Source organism: Nematolebias whitei, chromosome 3 (assembly GCF_014905685.2).
Source record: "Nematolebias whitei isolate Nwh7 chromosome 3, NemWhi1, whole genome shotgun sequence".
Lineage (NCBI taxonomy): Eukaryota > Metazoa > Chordata > Actinopteri > Cyprinodontiformes > Rivulidae > Nematolebias > Nematolebias whitei.
This window is the reverse complement of record NC_056500.1, coordinates 10,692,493-10,710,646: the sequence shown is the minus strand read 5'-3', so window position 1 is coordinate 10,710,646 and position 18,154 is coordinate 10,692,493. Positions and strand designations below refer to the sequence as shown.

Below are 18,154 nucleotides of genomic sequence, written 5' to 3'. Positions count from 1 at the left end.
AAAGCCAGCGTTGAAGTTTGTGTATAGCCAAGTAAGAAAAGTGTATTTTTTAAGCTGATTTAAAACAACTTGACCATAGTGCTGAACGTAAAATAGCAGAGAAATTAAGCTTTAATAAAAAAATAAAAATAAAAAATCAACATAAACAAAATAAGTACTGTAAAATAAAATCGCTCACACTGAATTAAAAGCCAGTGGAAACAAGCAGGTTTTAAGATACGCTTTAAAACAGGAGTCTGTATACAAACCTCCAAACTGCAGCGAGGCTGAAGAAGTATCTGAGCTGAGCAGCTACGACACAAATTAAAACAATGTGTTGTTTATGCATTTCAAACATCTCAAAGAAACGTCGCCACAGGTGTAATTTTTTTTTTTGTGGCACGTGTGTGTGTGGTTCTGCTTCAGCGCCTCGTGTGTCCACACTGTTGTGTCTGTCTGTGTTTGTTGTGGTGAACTGGGGGTGGTCAGGTCGCAGAGGAGTCTTCATTCTTGTGGCGGCTGTGTCTTCAGGTGGACTTGTCCACTGTGGATGTGGGCAGGAGCTTTGATTTTAAAACAGGAAATTGTGGTTTTCCACTTTTTTTCATATGTATGTTGTTATATCATTTCTGTTTCTCTGCATATGAAGCGAAAATTGTGTTTTTGACTTGCTGCTCCAAGCCTTTACTTTTATACTGTCTTAGCTTTGGCCCCCTGTCAATTCCAGAACTGAATTCAAAATCTTACTTCTAACCTACAAAGCTCTCAACAACCTAGCTCCATCTTATATTACAGATCTTACTGTTCCATCTTTTCCTAACGGAGCACTTCACTCTCAAACTGCAGGCTTACTTGCGGTTCCTAGAGCTTCCAATGGGAGACAGATCTTTCAGTTATCAGGCTCCTCTCTTCCAGTTTCTGTCCATGAGGCTGACACGTTGTCCAGTTTTAAGACTGGGATTATGACGTTCCTTTTTATAAATCCCATAGTTAGGGTTGGCTTGGGTTTCCTGAGGTATAACTTTGTTATACTGCTATAGACTTAGACTGCTGGAGGACAAACTGACCACATTTCTTCACTCTGCTCAACCTGTTTTGTATTTGTAATTATTTTTTCTATCCTAACATGTGTTTTTGTCTTTCATGTACACCTGCACCTACATCTGGACCTGCCATTCTGTGTTCATTTGTCCTTCCTGTCCTCTCAAACCCAGCCGGTCAAAGCAGATGACCACTTGTCCTGAGCCTGGTTCTGCTGGAGGTTTCTTCCTTTTAAAAGGGAGTTTTTCCTTTCCACTGTTGCCACTGTGCTTGCTCAGAATGACAGACTGTGATAGATTCAATGAGTCTGCTGGCTTCTTTAGATAGAGACTAAATTACTAATTGGCTTTTCTATGTATGTGAATGTTTCTGGAAAGTGCCCTGAGACAACTTTGTTGTGAACTGGTGCTATATAAATAAACTGAATTGAATTGAATTAGTAAAACTGAAAACTTTATGGCATGAAGTCAAACAGAGTGATGTGTAATTATTAGTTTCCAGCATGTAAAGAGGAATATATCTTTGTTTTAATAATTTAGAGGATCCAAAACCAAGAATCCATTTTTATGTTGTTTAGACTTGATCAATAATTTTGACTTTCACGTTATTTCCTTTTTTTTTGGGGGGGGGGGGGGGGGGTATTGTAAATATGTATTGAAAAAAGTTCAGTCGGCTGAATGTTCCAACCTGCATCTTATCTTTCTCTCATCTCAAACAGTCACATCTAATTGTCTAAATGCACGTCTCAATCCAAACACGATTATTATAGCATTACTCTCGAGCAGATTTTTCCTCCAAATAGTTTATTTGTTCACTCAAAAGGATTATTTTATGAATTTAAAGGTCTAAAGCGAAGGGAATATTCTAGAACCAAGCGGCACCTGTTCAACGGAAGAGCAACATGCTGGAGAAATGAGGCTGTGAAGCAGCTGCAGCTTCCTGTTGTGGCTTTTTGTCACAAGTTTGTTAATCTGCAAGCTTCGAGCAGTCTCTAAGTGTGGGTGTTCAATGCTGAGTGTCTCATCCAGACACACAATTCCTCCCCGCTCCTCTTTGCAGAGCCGTCAGTCCAGAAAGACACCGCTCTGATAAGTTAGTCCTGTTAGAATATCGTCTGAGAAGAGCAGAAACGGTGAGGATTGCACCTTCACGCTCATGCGTTTTTTTGTAATTTGGTTATTAGGATGAACATGTTGGTTAAAGTGGGCAGTGGAAGACGATGGGGCTAGAAATCTGAAAGGTCAGAGGTCATGAGGTGAATTTACTGTATGTAATGTTCTACTGAACAGGTTGTCTCTCTTTCTGTCTCTCTAGTTTTATTGCATTACCTCCATCTGTAGGACTCCAAGACCAGGTCCAGGCCTCACCATGTCCATCGACCCTGCTGTGGACCTGCCTTTCTTCTATGGCAGCATCAGCCGCTCGGACGCCGAGCAGAACCTGAAGCTGGCCGGCATGGCCGACGGCCTCTTTTTACTGCGACAGTGTCTCCGCAGTCTGGGAGGCTACGTCTTGTCCGTCGTGTGGAACCTGGAGTTCCATCATTACACCATAGAGAAGCAGCTCAACGGGACATATTGCATCCCAGGAGGCAAGCCTCACTGCGGGCCCGGAGAGCTGTGCGAGTTCTACAGCAAAGACGCCGACGGGCTGGTGTGTCCCCTGAGGAAGCCCTGTCTGCGCCCTGCCGAAACGCCGATAAAGACCGGCGTCTTTGACAAAATGAGGGAGAACATGCTGAGGGAGTACGTGAAGCAGACCTGGAATCTGGAGGTGAGGTTCTGATTCAAACCTTAATCTTCACAAAGTTCCATTATAAAAACAACTCGTCGTGGAAAGAAAACATACCAAATACAATTTAGATTTAATTTTTAGTAGAAAACTTTTGACTCTGTAGATTTTAAACAAGTTATCAGTTATACTTATTAAGATCACTGTTGTTTTCATGCTTTGTTCTGTTTTTTTCTTGAGTTTTTGCGCTCTTCTTATATTATTTTAGCCATTGATGAATCAAAAAGTTTGGCTCATTCAAGAGATGGTTGCTATGACTTTTATTATTATGTACTTTTTACATCTTTCAAATATTTGCCTTTGTTTATACGTATATCCCCCACAGAAACACATTGTGATCTCGTCAGTTCCTTGAAAAACATTGTTCTCTGCAAAATCTACTTCAGCATATTTGCTCTATTTTGTCTTCTAATGCTACTTTTAGCTTTTTCACCATTCTAGCTTTTAAGCTAACCCTTTGCTGTTTTTAGCTTTTAGCTACCATTCTGCTTCTTTTAGCTTTTAACATCCTTTTACTATTTTTTAGGATATTAGCTATCTTTCTGCTACCTTTACCTAACCTTTTGCTACTTTTAGCTTTGTCAGCCTTATGCATTAGCTTTAAGCTTGCTGTTTATAGTTTTAGCAAACTCATTCATACTTTTGGCTTTTTGCTAGCTGCTTTGTTACTTTTAGCTTTGAGATAGCTTTTTGCTGCTTTTAGATTCTTGTTAGAGTTTTTAGAGTTTTAGCTAGCCTGTTGTTATTTTTAGTTTTTAGCCAACCTTCTGCTGAATTTAGCTAAAGAAGAAGCTGAAGGAGCAGATTTTTTGTAAGCACACCTTCTTATGAGCCTAACTTGTCGTTGCCCATCTTCTGAATTTAAAGTGAGGCTCTCAGAAGTTCCTATCTGTTTTTAGCATCTGCATCCTGCTGCTATTGAGACCAGTATCTCTGTATGGGCTCCATTACAGCAGCCAACCTGAGCTTTGAGTGTATGTGATCACAACCTGCCGCCTCTTCACTTTGTTTATTTCACAGCCTGTCTTGGTGAACAAAGTCAGAAACATGAGCAACGGTTGCTGAGGTGATGTCATGACTAGGCCTGTCGCAATAAACAATAAATCAATTAATCACATGATAAATGAAAATTATCGATCTCATTTTCATTTATCGGCTTTATCGTTTCTTCGTGTCTCTCTCTTTTTACTGAAGACACTGGATGACAAAAGGTTCAACTCCAGTGCTCTTCACTGACCCTTCCTTTTCTCTTTAAAATCTGTTTTAACCGTCCAAAATCACGTTGTTTTTTTTTTTTTTTTTGTTGTTTTTGGATCATTAAAAGCAGCTAAGCTTAAAATCTAAGCTACGAGCTAAGCTAACAGGCTGACCTCGGGAAAAACCCTCCGTCTTGTTGAAGCTCCAAAATTCCCGGTTAAAACCCGTGTCTTCATGTAAAAAATTGTTTTTCTCTGCAAAAAGAAGCTGAGAACTTGTTTACTGATATCCATCCATCCATCCATCATCTTTTACCCGCTCCTTCCATTTTGGGTCACGGGGGTCGCCGGTGCCCATGTCCGGCAATCATTTTTTGAGGGGCGGGGTGCACCCTAGCCAGGTCACAAGTCCACCACAGGGCCACACAGAGATGAACGAGACAAACAATCATTCACTCTCTCTCTCACACCTAGGGACAATTTAAAGTTACCAATCAGCCTAACATGCATGTTTTTGGTCTGTGGGAGAAAACCGGAGTACCCGGAGAAAACCCATGCATGCACGGAGAGAACATGCAAACTCCACCCAGAAAGGTCCCCGGACCGGGATTTGAACCAGGGACTTGCGCACTGAAAGGCAGCAACTCGTGCTGCCTATAACTAATAATTACTAATTATTGTCAAAGTTCAAACAATATTATCGTTTATCGCAATAATTTCTGAGACAATTAATCGCCCAGCAAAATTTGGTATTGTGGCAGGCTTAGTCATGACATGCAGGTTGAAACTAAACCCTGTAGTTCTAACTAATGTTTCTGTGCCTGCTTAGGGGGAATCCATGGAGCAGGCCATCATCAGCCAGGCTCCTCAGCTGGAGAAGCTAATTGCCACCACAGCACACGAGAAGATGTCTTGGTACCACTGGAAAATCAATCGCGAAGAAGGAGAGAGGAGACTTTACTCTGGAGCGCAACCAGACGGCAAATTTCTGTAAGTGGCTCAGCATTAGATTTCTGCTTTTCTGTCTGAACTTTGGTGACAGTGAAGAAGAACAATTCCCTTTTAACGTGAAGAAAACTACTGCAGAACCAGACTCAGGATGAGGGGCCATCTGCATCGGCTGGCTGGGGTTAGAAAGGACAGAAGGACTGGTCCAGGTGTAGTTTGATTACAGTGAGTAAAGACAGCAGCAGAGTGGGGAAATGTGGTCAATTAGTCCTCCAGCAGTCGAAGCCTATAGCAGCATCACTAAGGAATAGCTTAGGAAACCCAAATCAACCCTAACTATAGGATTTATCAAAAATCTTAGTGTGAACAAGGTGTCAGCCTCACAAACAGAAACTGGAAATTGGTTCCACAAGAGAGGAGTAAGATAACGGAAAAATACCTCCCATTATACTTTTGGAAGCTCTAGGAACCACAAATAAACCTGCAGTCTGTGAGAAAAGTGTCCTTTTAGAAAAATATGGAGCAATAGGAGATTATAATGTGTGGGTTAAAAGACTCTTTAACACCCCAGTGTTGAGTTGATCCCTAAGATGTTCAGGGCTCAGATTCACTTTTTTGTGTTTCATCTCCTCAGAGTCAGAGACAAAGAGGGAGCTGGTTCGTTTGCTCTCTCCGTCATGTACGGGAAGACAGTTTATCACTACCAGGTTATCCAGGACAAATCTGGGAAACTGTCCATGCCAGAGGGGACAAAGTTTGACACAATATGGCAGGTAGGTTAATTACTTTAATTTGTCATTGGTTACGCATCTGTTTGCATTTGTGCAAAAATAAAAAGGTTTGTTTTTTTTTTCAGCTGGTTGAATATCTGAAGATGAAACCTGATGGTCTGGTGACTGTTCTCAGCGAGGCCTGCATCAATGGCAAAACTACTGAAAGTACGGTACAGCTTTTCCTTTTTTATCATTAACATTATGAGTTTCTACTTTATATTTATCCCTGCCACGCAGTCCTTATCAAATTATTGCCACTAATCTGTCTTTTAACACTTCAGAGACTCCCAGTCTTCCTGCAACAGTAAGTATTCACTTTATCCTTGTCTGTTTAAGTCTGCATTACTTTCATTCTCTGAGATCTCTTCAACTTTTCTTTCAGAGGAGATCCGGTGCAAATGGATACACACCGCCACCCCGAGGTTAGTCCTTACACCACAGCTGACAGCTTCCTGAACAACTTGATTTACTGCAGCCTTTTCACCCAGAGCTCCATGCTTGTCCTTATGTGGGTTTGTTTAAAAGGAAAACTTAACCCTGAAAATACAAATAACACAAAGACATAATCCGTGGAGCAAGAAAAATCCAAAATATAGAAGCAAAAAAAAAGCAACCTGAAACTAGAGAAACTGTATTTAACACAAAACGGCTGCAAGAATGTTAAATGACTGCTGAAAAAGCTACAAAAAAAAATAGTTGTTAATAGCTCAAATGAGCATAACAGAGGCTACAAGAAACAGAAAACAAGCTGGAAGTTTAAAAGTAGCAAAACGGTGGATAAAATAGCAAAAAATAGGCCAAATTTCAAACAACACAATCAATACTTGTATTAGAAAAACAGTAGCTAAAAGTACAAAACCAGCTACTAGAGTAAAAAAAAAAAAAAAAAAAATTAAACAGTAGCTGAAGTTGGCAAAACAGATGCAAACTTAGGCAAAACTATAGTTGAAAGTAGTTCAACAGATGTTAAAGGTTAAATCAATTCAATTCAGTTTATTTAAATAGCGCCACATCACAACAGAAGTCGTCTCGGGGCACTGAACAGAAATATTCCTATACGGTATATAAAAATAATCTAACACCATTTATCTGAGGAGCAGACTGCGTCTCCATCGCAGAACTCTCATCTTGAGCAAGCATGAAGGCGACAGTGGAAAGGAAAAACTCCCTCATGAGGAAGAAACCTTTAGCAGAACCAGGCTCAGGACAAGCGACCATCTGCTTCGACCAACTGGATTTGAGAGGAACAGATACACAATGGCAGGTCAAGAATCATGTTAATGTAGTAGTACATATACGAGATATATGCATACAATTTTCACGAGTTCCTCATCTTTCTGACTGTGTAAGGTCGTGCGTTGAATTTTAACAGAAATGCGAACGAGAGACGTTATTATCTTTGACCCATCAAATGAATGCGGTCATTTATTTTCAGAATCAAAGTTAACATCAAACATTTACATTAATTTGGCAAAATATGAAAATAATAACAGACAAGTTTCACAAATAATGAGCTTCAATCACGCGGCGGTGATTGAGGACTTTGCTTCAGATATTTCTAAAATATCTGTACTGATTTTAAGAGAAAGCAGAGTTTAAGATGAAATGGAGATTTATCTTACAGAGAGATATGTGAGGGAATTAATCTGTTATGACCAGAACGTGCACGCTCCATCAGATATCAGCTGGCCTCCGGTACACTTAGTCGAAAATAGAACCCTCTACCTGGTTGACGATGGAATCAGCGTCGGAGTAGGTTCCTTTCTGACTCTTTCAGCGTCTCCGTGAGAACTGCCAAACCCTCAGAGAGTCGTGCGTGGTGTTCAAACAGAAATTATAATCCCAAAACGTCTCTGGATCATCCTGAACGCGTCTGCATCCAAGAGCTCTAACTCCATCACTCTGTGCGCTCTCTAGTTGAACTCATTTCTGAGTACAGCAACACAGCAACCAACAAACTCCAGCAACTCAGCGTCTCAGCTTCTTGCAACTCCTTCAACTCTTCAGCCTCTGCATGAACTGGGAAGTTGCCACATTTTAAATGGGTCGACTTCCGGGTCATTTGAGAGCTTTTTGATTGGTCGATGGACCAGAAATAGAGGTGTGGTTTGTGATGTAAGATGTTATCATAAGTCAAGGATTGTTTTAGTGACAACAGAAAGATTATTGTAGGACTTCAGACTTCGTGGAGTCTACACTTATTATCTTCTGAAAAAGTTTAAACATGACATTTTTCTCGGTAAACATTTTAGTTGACCGAAAACCGACCTTTAACATACTTACAAACTTGGCTCATTTCAGACAGAAAATCAAGAAATGCATATTAACCTGATTTCTTCTTTGAATGAGGAATAAAAATCATTACTTACTGTTTATGTAAAATAAAAATGAGTAGTTCTCTTCAACCTGTAAACATTGAGTGAACTAACACAATTTGATTATCAAACATTTGTAAAACAGTGATGATTATAAAAATTGTCTTTTCTGCTTGATTAATTCAAGAAAGAGAGTCACCAGATGGCTCAAACTGTATTCAGATCAATGAAATAACAGTCTCTGTCCATCTGATAGATTTGAGGTCATCAGGGTCAGATCAGGGTCAGATCAGGTTCACTACATTAATATAGAAGCATTGTATTGTTTTGCACTATTGTTGATTAGCGTATATTTTAGATCTTTTAGCGTACCGTTTGGTGTTCGTTTAGCGTATATCTGTATATCTTAGATCCTTATTTACTGTTTCTTTTTACACTTTATATTTTTGCTATTGTTGAATGTAACTGGGACCCTGTGTACACAATTTTGTTCCACCTCATGTACCACATGTGATGTGAATGACAATAAAAAAAACCTTGAACTAGTATAAAATGAAAACTATTCAATTTTAGCAATTAATTTAAGGAAATGAGGTCTGTTTGTCCTCTAGTAGTCTAAGCCTATGGCAGCATAACAAGCCAACCCTAATTATAGGATTTATCAAAAAGGCAAGTCTTAAAACTGGGCAATCAGCTAAAATATAGTTAAATTTAGCTAAACTGAAAGTTAAAAGTAGTTGGAAAAAGTTGCCCGGCAACCCCAAAAGGAAGAAGCGGGTAAAAATAATTGATGCATGGAGAAGGTTGGAAAAAAAACATTTGACGTGCAAATAAATAGATGTGAAAATAACATTAATGACATTAAGTATGTTTTGGTTACTTAATTTGTTGTCGTTTGTTCACTTTGAAAATAAATTTATGAAAGAAATGTTAAATGTCAAATCAATGTTTTGAACATATTTGATTAAATTCTGGGTTTTTAACGATAAATGTCCGGGATTATGTGCCTAAAAAATGACAGGAACAAAATCAATTAAAATGATAGAATGTAAAATATATTTTCAGATCATGGTGTTTGAAGGTTTAACCAATTAGTAAGTAGTGTTCTGACAGAATATTTTGACTAAATAAACAATTAATTTTCCAGCTGCAGCTTTTGCCCTGAGCACAACTAACGCTTCGCCTAAAAATCGTGACATTCTTCCCATGGACTGTGACGGATTCAACCCGTATCACAACCCGAATGACATCAAGAAGTTTAACATCCTGAGAGAACAACTGATGATGGACGAGGAGATAGAGCTCGGCTCCGGGAACTTCGGCTGCGTCAAGAAAGGAGTCCTCAAGACAGAAGCGTGAGACTTAAACATTATTTAAAAAATAAATGATAAAAGACTGCATTTAACTTCTTCTAGATGAGTATAACCTGTACTTCTGCTGTATTCACAAACTTTACTGTTTTATGTGTATTTTGTTGTCAGGGGCCAAATAGATGTGGCCGTCAAAGTGCTGAAGAGCGACAATGAAAAGATGGTGAGGGAGGAGATGATGAGGGAGGCAGAGATCATGCACCAGCTGAGCAACCCTTTCATCGTCCGAATGCTCGGCCTGTGCCACAGTGAGAGTCTGATGCTCGTCATGGAGATGGCTGCTGCTGGTCCTCTCAACAAATACCTCTCCACCAAAAAGTGAGTACAAAGAGAGCCACTGCAGGAGGGACTAAATGTGTGCTTTAAATTACACACCTCTGCTGAAAGTAAACTTACATTGTAAAAGAAAACTGTTGTTTCTGTAAAAAATGAAGAGCGATCGCTGAATGTCTGCTGAAATGTGTTTAATAAAAGGACTCTTTACCCACATTAATCAAGTTTAAAAAAAGGAAAAGAGATGCCAAGATGAGCTAAATAGTGGCTAAAAGCTAAAATCAGCAAAACAGTGAGTAAAACTTCAATTAGTATAACAGTAGCTAAAAGGTAAAGTGAACAAATCTGTTACTAAAAGTTAAAATTAACGAACAACTGTAATCGCTAATTAACAAAACAGTAGCTAAAACAAAGAAACAGCGGGTAAAGATGACATCAACAAAATAGCTAAAAGGTAAAGTTAACAGCTGCAGATGGATGGATGGATGGATGGATGGATGGATGGATGGATGGATGGATGGATGGATGGATGGATGGATGGATGGATGGATGGATGGATGGATGGATGGATGGATGGATGGATGTTACTAAAAATATTAAAACCGCCGCTGAATGCTAAAATTTTCAAAAACCATACTGAAAAGCTACAATTTTTGAAGCTGTAGTTAAAACGTCATTTTTGCAGAAAGGTTACTCAAAACTAAAGTTAGCATAACTGTAGCTTAAAGCTAAAAAACAGTAAAATGGTAGCTAAAAGCTAAAAATAGTAATACAATTTCTAACAGCTAAAAACAGCCAAAAGCTAAAAGTTGTTGAAAAGTAGTTAAAAAGAACAAAAACAGACAAGTATGTTGGACCAGCTGTCAAAGAGATCAAAGTTTTGAAAGATTTTTTTTTTTTAATAATGTAAAAAAAAAAAAATTTAAAGTATAAAAGTAAAAAATAAATATAAAGTTATAGCACAACTCGAACGTTTTGATAAACAAGTGGGTAAAATAGCACAAAGTGTGCAGAAGTAGCTTGACTGCAAGAAAACAAAAGAAGCTATAAACAGGAAAAGAACATTGTGAACGTTGTTGACTCGTCACATTATTATTATTGTTTTTTACTTATCATAATTGACAATAAAAATGTTTCCAGGTCTAATGAGCCTCTGGCATAGGTCATACAATAACCTTTTATTTGAGGAAATGAGACATTGAGGAAGCAGTGAAACAGAAAACGGAAAGTCATGTCTGACATTTATGAAGCAGTTTTCTTTTCATAGCAACTTAATGTGGTATAAGGAAGGATATGTGTCAGCATCATAAATATACCGTCAGTAGAAAGGCACAAGAACAATCTACACTCCATCATGCAGAGACACTTTTAAATTCATTTGGTCCAGTCCCGGTTTTAAATCTTTCTTCTTAAAATTGCTTAATAAGTGCCAAACAAATGAGCTTTGACTTGACGACTGCTCTAAATGGTGATATATTGAAATGAAATATCAAATGCACACTAGTTTTATTAGCTGTGACATCTTATTTATGCAGCACCCTCAAGAACCAAAATCTGTGTTGTACAAATAAAATAAATCTACAGCGTGTGGCCTAATCTTCTGATTTTCCTGGTTTCCGTCCCCGCAGGGATTCTGTAAGTGTGGAGAACATCGTCAACTTGATGCACCAGGTCTCGATGGGGATGAAGTATCTGGAGGAGAAAAACTTTGTGCACAGAGATCTGGCAGCTCGCAACGTTCTGCTTGTCAACCCACAGTTCGCCAAAATCAGTGACTTTGGGCTCTCCAAGGCTCTGGGAGCCGACAACAACTACTACAAAGTATGGGGCCACTGTTTAAAATGTTGCTCCACTTTAACAGCTTTTTAAAAGAATCTTCGGAGTCAGCAATCACGCCAATGTTTTTCTGTTTCTATATTTTTCCAAACTTTTTTTTGCAACTACTTCTGCACACTTTCTGCCATATCTTATCAAAATGTTCAGCTCATTCAGAAGATAGGTGCTATAATTTATTTGTTTTACTTTAAATACATGTACTTTACTATTTAAATATTATCAGAGTCAGAGAGTCAGAGTCAGAGTTTCTTTATTGTCATTCGCACCTCATGTGGTACATGTGGTGGAGCGAAATTATGTACACAAGGTCCCAGTTACATCCAACAATAAAATGTCTAAGAAAAACAGTAATAACATCTAAGATATGAACTAAGAAAAACATCAACTAAATATACACTAAGCACTCGTAACATAAAACATTGAACATCAGCACAAACATGACACAAACAGACATGAGTCTGTGAGCAGATGTGCACGCATGAACACATCAACATTGAAACAGATCAGCAGCAACATGAAACAGATCAGCAGCAACATGATATGGTTTTTCACAGTGATTATTCTAGTTAGATATTCATGAGTCTAACAGCCTCAGGGTAGAAGCTGTTCCTCAGTCTAGTGGTTCTACACTTAATGCTCCTTAACCTCCTTCCTGAGGGGAGTGGGGCAAAAAGTGTGTGTGCTGGGTGGGTGGGGTCCTTCATGATGCAGGTGGCCCTCTTCCTGCATCTGGAGGTGTAGATGTCTGTGATGGTGGGGATTTCTGTGCAGCCTTCACCACTCTCTGCAAAGCTTTTCTTTCTGCAGCTGTGCAGCCTCCAGCCTCCATTATATTTTGTTTACAAGTATTTTCACCATAGAAATACTTTGGTGTCTTCAGTCCTTTTGAAAACTTTGTTCTCTTTCACATTTGCTTCAGCAAACTTGCTCTGTTTTTGGCGTCTTATGCTGCTTATGTATGTATGTATCCTTCATTTAACCAGGAAAATAACTCGTTGAGATTAAAAACCTCTTTTGCAAGAGTGACCTCACCAAGACAGCAGCATAAAACATACAACAAATCCAAAATACAAGAACAAATACATGAAATCCCATAATTACACATTTGGGCAGTTACAGGAGCCAAGTGATCTGATCTCTCGTTCCTTTAGAATTGATTTAAATTGCCACAAGGTAACAAGAAATAACTTTAAATCCTTCTGCAGAATATTCCAAGTGGCAGGAATGAAAGATTTAAAAGCCTTTTTACTCAGTTCAGTTCTGACCTTTGGGACCTGCATCAAAATGATGTCCTGAGAGCGCGGACTATAATGGTTGTTAGTTCTAGTGAACATAAATATGTAGGAAGATGCCCAAGGATGCATTTATAGACAAAAACAGCAAGTGAGAAAGTCTGCGGTCAGTCAAAGAGGGACATTTTGCTGTAGCATACAAAGTGCAGTGATGTATTTGATGTCAGTCATAAAAGGCAGAGCACAAAGATATACAGTATCCAGTTTTTTTCAAAAGCTGGGCTGAAGAGTTCATAAATAGCAGATCTCCATAATCTACCAGTGGCAGAATGGTTTAAATAATCAGGTGCCTTCTGACTTGGTGCGAGAAACACTTGTTTTTAATAAAGAATCCCAGTTTAAGAGTTTAGAAACCAATTTGTCAATATGAGCTTTAAAGGATAGATTCTCATGAGTGAGAATACCTAAATATTTGTAGCACCTGACCACTTCAAGTTCAGCTCCTGGAACAGTTAAGAAGCTGGGAAGGATAGGTGGAAGCTGCTTGCCGTTTGAAAATAGCACAGCCTTTGATTTGTCTGCATTCGAAACCAACTTAAGCCCAGTCAGACAGCACTGAACAGTATCAAGCGCAGATTGCAGCAGTTTAAATGATTGTGAAATGAAGAAGATGAACAATAAATAACCATATCATCAGCATAAAGATGAGATTTAACATCAGGCAAGTTCTTGCACAGATCGTTTACATAAACTGTGAACAGCAAAGGACCAAGTAAGGAGCCTTGAGGCTAGTTGCTTATAGTTGCTATAATTATGCTACCTTTAACTTTTAATTAGGTTTTTGCTATTTTTAGCTTTTAGCTATTACTTTTAGCATGAAGATATTGTTTTGCTGCATTTAGCTTATGACTAGTGTTTAGCTACTCGTCTGCTTCTTTTAACTTTTAGTTGGTGATTAACTCTTTTTAGCTTGTCTTTTGCTTTTTGTGCATTTAGCATTTTACTTTTTGTTGTCTTCTCCTTTCCTCGCATTACCAAAGCAGAAAATGTATTTTCTCTAGTCTTTAAAACTCATACGTCCTCTGTTGCTGAATCAATATTGTCAATTTGTTAAAGTCCGTTGTGCGTTCTTGGATGTGTTGCTGTGTTTTCAGGCTCGTACTGCAGGAAAATGGCCTCTGAAGTGGTATGCTCCAGAATGTATCAACTTCCACAAGTTCTCAAGCAAAAGTGACGTTTGGAGTTATGGGATCACCATGTGGGAGGCCTTTTCTTATGGAGGGAAACCCTACAAGGTATAATATATTTCTGCAGAGATGAGTGACAGGTAAACGTGAGCTATATTTAATCACAATTAGGTGATACAGAATTCCTCATATTGTTAACCTTTTGGAACAGAAAATGAAAGGTAATGAGGTGACGCGCTACATCGAGAGTGGAGGTCGCTTGGAGAGTCCACCAGCATGTCCAGAGAGAATGTACACGCTGATGAAAGAGTGCTGGACACACTCGTAAGAGAAAAAAACAACAAATGGTTTTCTTTGAGACAAACGTTGTGGTTGAGATTGTATACCTCCTCTTTTTGTAAGGCTTGAGGAGCGTCCTGACTTCAAGAAGGTCGAGGAGTCCATGAGGTCCTATCATTACTCCATATGTGGCAAGGCCAAGCTTGATGGAGCCACAGCAGCTGATGAGCCTACCAAACAGACAGAAAGGAGAAAATAAAAGGCACATTCTGCTGCACAAAGCATCCTTTCAACCAGTCATTAAACTCTCAAAACAAAGAGCGTTTTATGAGCGCATTGAGGAGCACTGACCTCCATGATGTAAATCGAAGCTCAGTGTTTCATGTAAGGAGGTTGTCTGTTCGTCTGTCATGGTTTGAATGTTAATGTCTTCACAGCGACGAATGAATTAATTATTTCTGTGGGGATTCTGGGTTCAGGGTGGTTTTTGTTCATTTGTATAGTTTTTACGTGTTTTTTCTTGTTACTTTGTTTTTCTCCCCTACATTTTCTTGCGTTTCCATTCCCAATGTTTTTCTTTTGTCAGCTTCTGCTCCTTTGTCCTGCCACTTCCACCTTCACCTGTTCCCTGTTACCATTAATCCACCTGTCCCCATCTGACATTGTGTTTCATGCTCTGTCGGATTTTCCTCCACGTTTTCTCAAGTTTTGATGATGTATCTTTTTGCTGCAGTGCTAGCCTCTGATTTTTGCATTACTTTTTGTGGCAGGTAAATATTTAAATTTTCATTGAGCTGCTCGAGCTGGTTTGCATTTCCTGTTTCCAAACTTTGACGACTTCTTTATTCAGGTATTTAGGAACTGCATGCTTGATTTTATAATCTTATTAAAAATACTGCCTTCACCTATAGGAAGTTGTCTTTTTAAGGTCAAATGAAGTAAATATAAAGTAAGTAAAAGATTAAAACTATGATTGCTCAATATTTTGCCAAATAGCCAAAAGCTTCACAAAAAATCTAAAACTAACATGAAGCTTAGCATAAAACAAGGATGGTGATATTTTTATACTCTGCAGGCTGTAGTGAGGTGGGGTGTGTTTAAACAAAATGGATAAATAGAAATAAAAACTTTCAGAGGGTTCTTTTTGTGTGTGCGCTGTTTTCAAAGATATGATGTCTGGTTTCAAACAGCATGATTTGGCTGTAATTTTTTTTTTTTTGCTTTAACATTTTTTCTCGTCTTTAATTAAAAACATTAAGCTCTGTGGTTTACTTTGTTGTGTTGACTCCCTGAAGCAGAGGAAGTGTGAAGCTATGCACAAAAGATTTCTGTCACGGTTGGACGGTGGTTGAGACCCAAATGCGAGCAGGACTCCAACAAGGTTACAAAAAAAAGGCGTTTTAATCACAAAAAGGCAACAATAACAAATGATGTCGGGGCAGCGATACTACTTACATTCGTAGGAGAAACATGAAATACCAAGGCACTAGCTCCCCTGCCTGAGATGCAGGAGAGCACAGTATTTAAAGGGGAGTCTCTAATTAAACACAATGCGTGGCACGTGAGAGTCATTAACTATCTGCACAGAGCAGGGCAGGTGCAGATCCCTACAGTATCCCCCCCTCTAATGCCTCTTTTCCACTGTCACAGTACAGATCAGATCAGTTTGGGTTGGTTCAGATCGGCTCGGGTCTGTTGCGTTTCCATGTACATTTCTGGACCAGCTCTGTAGGCGGGGACTAGAATCCAACTCATCTTACCACCTGGTGGCGGTAGTGCTCCCTTAAGCTACTTACTAGCCACCACTAAAGTATTAGAAGAAGAACACCCTGAAGGTTTTGTCACATGTTGTGGAAGAGATGTCATGCTCTGATGGAGTACCTCATGAGCTGTAACTTTAAAACCTGATTCATAATCCTACCTTCCTGCCTTCCCTGCCTGCTTTAAATCCATTGTTTTTCATTTTAGTATATATTTTTTACAATAAAGATGTATTAAAAATATCTTCACTTTTATTTGCAGATATGCACAAGGTTCATGTTAAAATTGCAAAACATCACACTGTGCTGTAATCTTTGAAACCGCTTTTACAATAGACTTGAAAACAGATTAAATTTTGTCTTTCATTAAATTTAAAAACATAAATTTATTACTTATTAATCTAAAAAAAGTTAATCTGGTCCTCTGGACATTCAAAAAACACAAACATTTGTTTATTATAAACTATTGTTTGTTTTGTGAATGTCCAGAGGACCAGACTTAACTTTAGATTTTTCTACCTGGATTATTGAGCAGCATCAGGATATTACTTAATAGTCAGTTGGTCTGTGAACACCATGGGGTCCTAGAAGAGGTGGCTGTTGATGTCCGTGCCTCCCTGGTAAAGATGCTGCTCCCACAACCCTGAAGCAGAAGAGGATGGATGGATGGATGGATGGATGGAGGAGGAGACCTTCAAACACAGCAGGAGTGGTCAGTTCAGGTGAACACCTGCCTGTTTGCTTCAGATCAGCTGTGCAAATCTCTGCAGGTTCAAATAAAAGGTGCACCAGGACTTTCAGCTGAATCTCTCAGACTACAGTTGTACGGCCGATAATTGACAACTGATAACTGTCTTTTCTGAATTTTTGACTGCGTCTCACTTCATCCTAGAACAAAACATTTATAACATAATAAAAATTGAGCAGATTCTAGTAATCTTTCCTTAGGATTCATTAAAGATTAAATGCAATTGGAAATTTTTCTCAACTTCCAGTATGAATTTAAACAAACACTATATGAACTTAACATTGTAAAATTTGTTTAGGAAATTTAATGTTCAAGGACACCACTTAAGAAAAGTTGTTTAATAGGAAAAGTAAGTGAAAAATGTAGAAAAATAAAATACTGCATCCAACTAATGATTGTGTATCTGTGTGTCCCTTGTCTCACGGGCTTCATCCAGAAGAAGACACAAGTGTTGTTCCTGCTGTGTCCGGTTCAGTTCTTCATGTTCAATCAGTGATGAAATAAGACTTTTCTTTACTGGACTCTTTTCTCTTGACTAGCAAGAAGAAAAAAGGTGGTTAATTCAAGATACTGTTTTTGAATAAATTCATAAAACAAAGAAAGGTGCTGCTAACAGCTACATTAATAAACTGATAAGAAAATGAAAAATAAATTGATTTAAAAATAATGAAAATAATGGATATATGAATCAGAAAGTATTATACAAATGCAGATATTCTTTGTCATTCGCACCACGTGGTACATGTGGTGGATCAAAATTATGTTCACAGGGTCCCAGTTACATCCAACAATAAAATATAAAACAGTAATAAGATCTAAGATATGAACTAAGAAAAACAACTAAATTTATGATAAGCTCTAATAGCATAAAAACATTAAACACAATACGCGAACAGCAGCACAGACATGAGTCTGTGTGAACAGACGAGCATGCATGAACACAGCAACATGAAACTGATCAGCAGCAACATGAAACTGATCAGCAGCAACATGTGATTCTTCACAGTGTTATATATTCATAAGGCTGCACAAACTCTAGTTCATGTTGCTGTTTGACGTATTGTTTTGTTTGTTTACTGCTATTAGTGCTTAGTGCTTTATTAGTAGATGTTTTTTAGTTGATATTTTTCTTAATTCATATCTTAGATCTTATTACTGTTTTACTTTTACATTTTGTTGTCTGTAACTGGGACCCTGTGTACAAAGTACATAATTTCATCCCAATTCAGTATTTATTCAACATTTAATTTTTTTACTTTAAAAATAATAAAAACAAGTCCTTATTGGCACAAATAAAGTGATGTGGAACATGTTGCATCTGTTCTTACCGAGCACAGAAGCTGCAGCGTTGTGCTGCTCTGTGAGGTGCAGCTGGGCTGTGATGGAGCTCTGTCGGGTGCAGACTCCTCTGATGGAGCTCTGTCGG

At 38.5% G+C, this 18,154-nt stretch overlaps 1 protein-coding gene across 1 annotated transcript; it reads left to right on the top strand.

Moving 5' to 3' along the window:
• The first annotated feature begins 2,388 nt into the window (after window positions 1–2,388).
• LOC119430560 (tyrosine-protein kinase ZAP-70) lies at window positions 2,389–14,479 on the top strand. The gene is made up of 12 exons (XM_037697990.1): window positions 2,389–2,793; window positions 4,837–4,997; window positions 5,590–5,728; window positions 5,812–5,893; window positions 6,010–6,032; window positions 6,111–6,150; window positions 9,191–9,398; window positions 9,525–9,731; window positions 11,315–11,507; window positions 13,909–14,049; window positions 14,153–14,265; window positions 14,344–14,479. The coding sequence occupies exons 1-12, from the start codon at window positions 2,389–2,391 to the stop codon at window positions 14,477–14,479; spliced, it is 1,848 nt and encodes a 615-aa protein (XP_037553918.1).
• The last annotated feature ends 3,675 nt before the right edge of the window (window positions 14,480–18,154 follow it).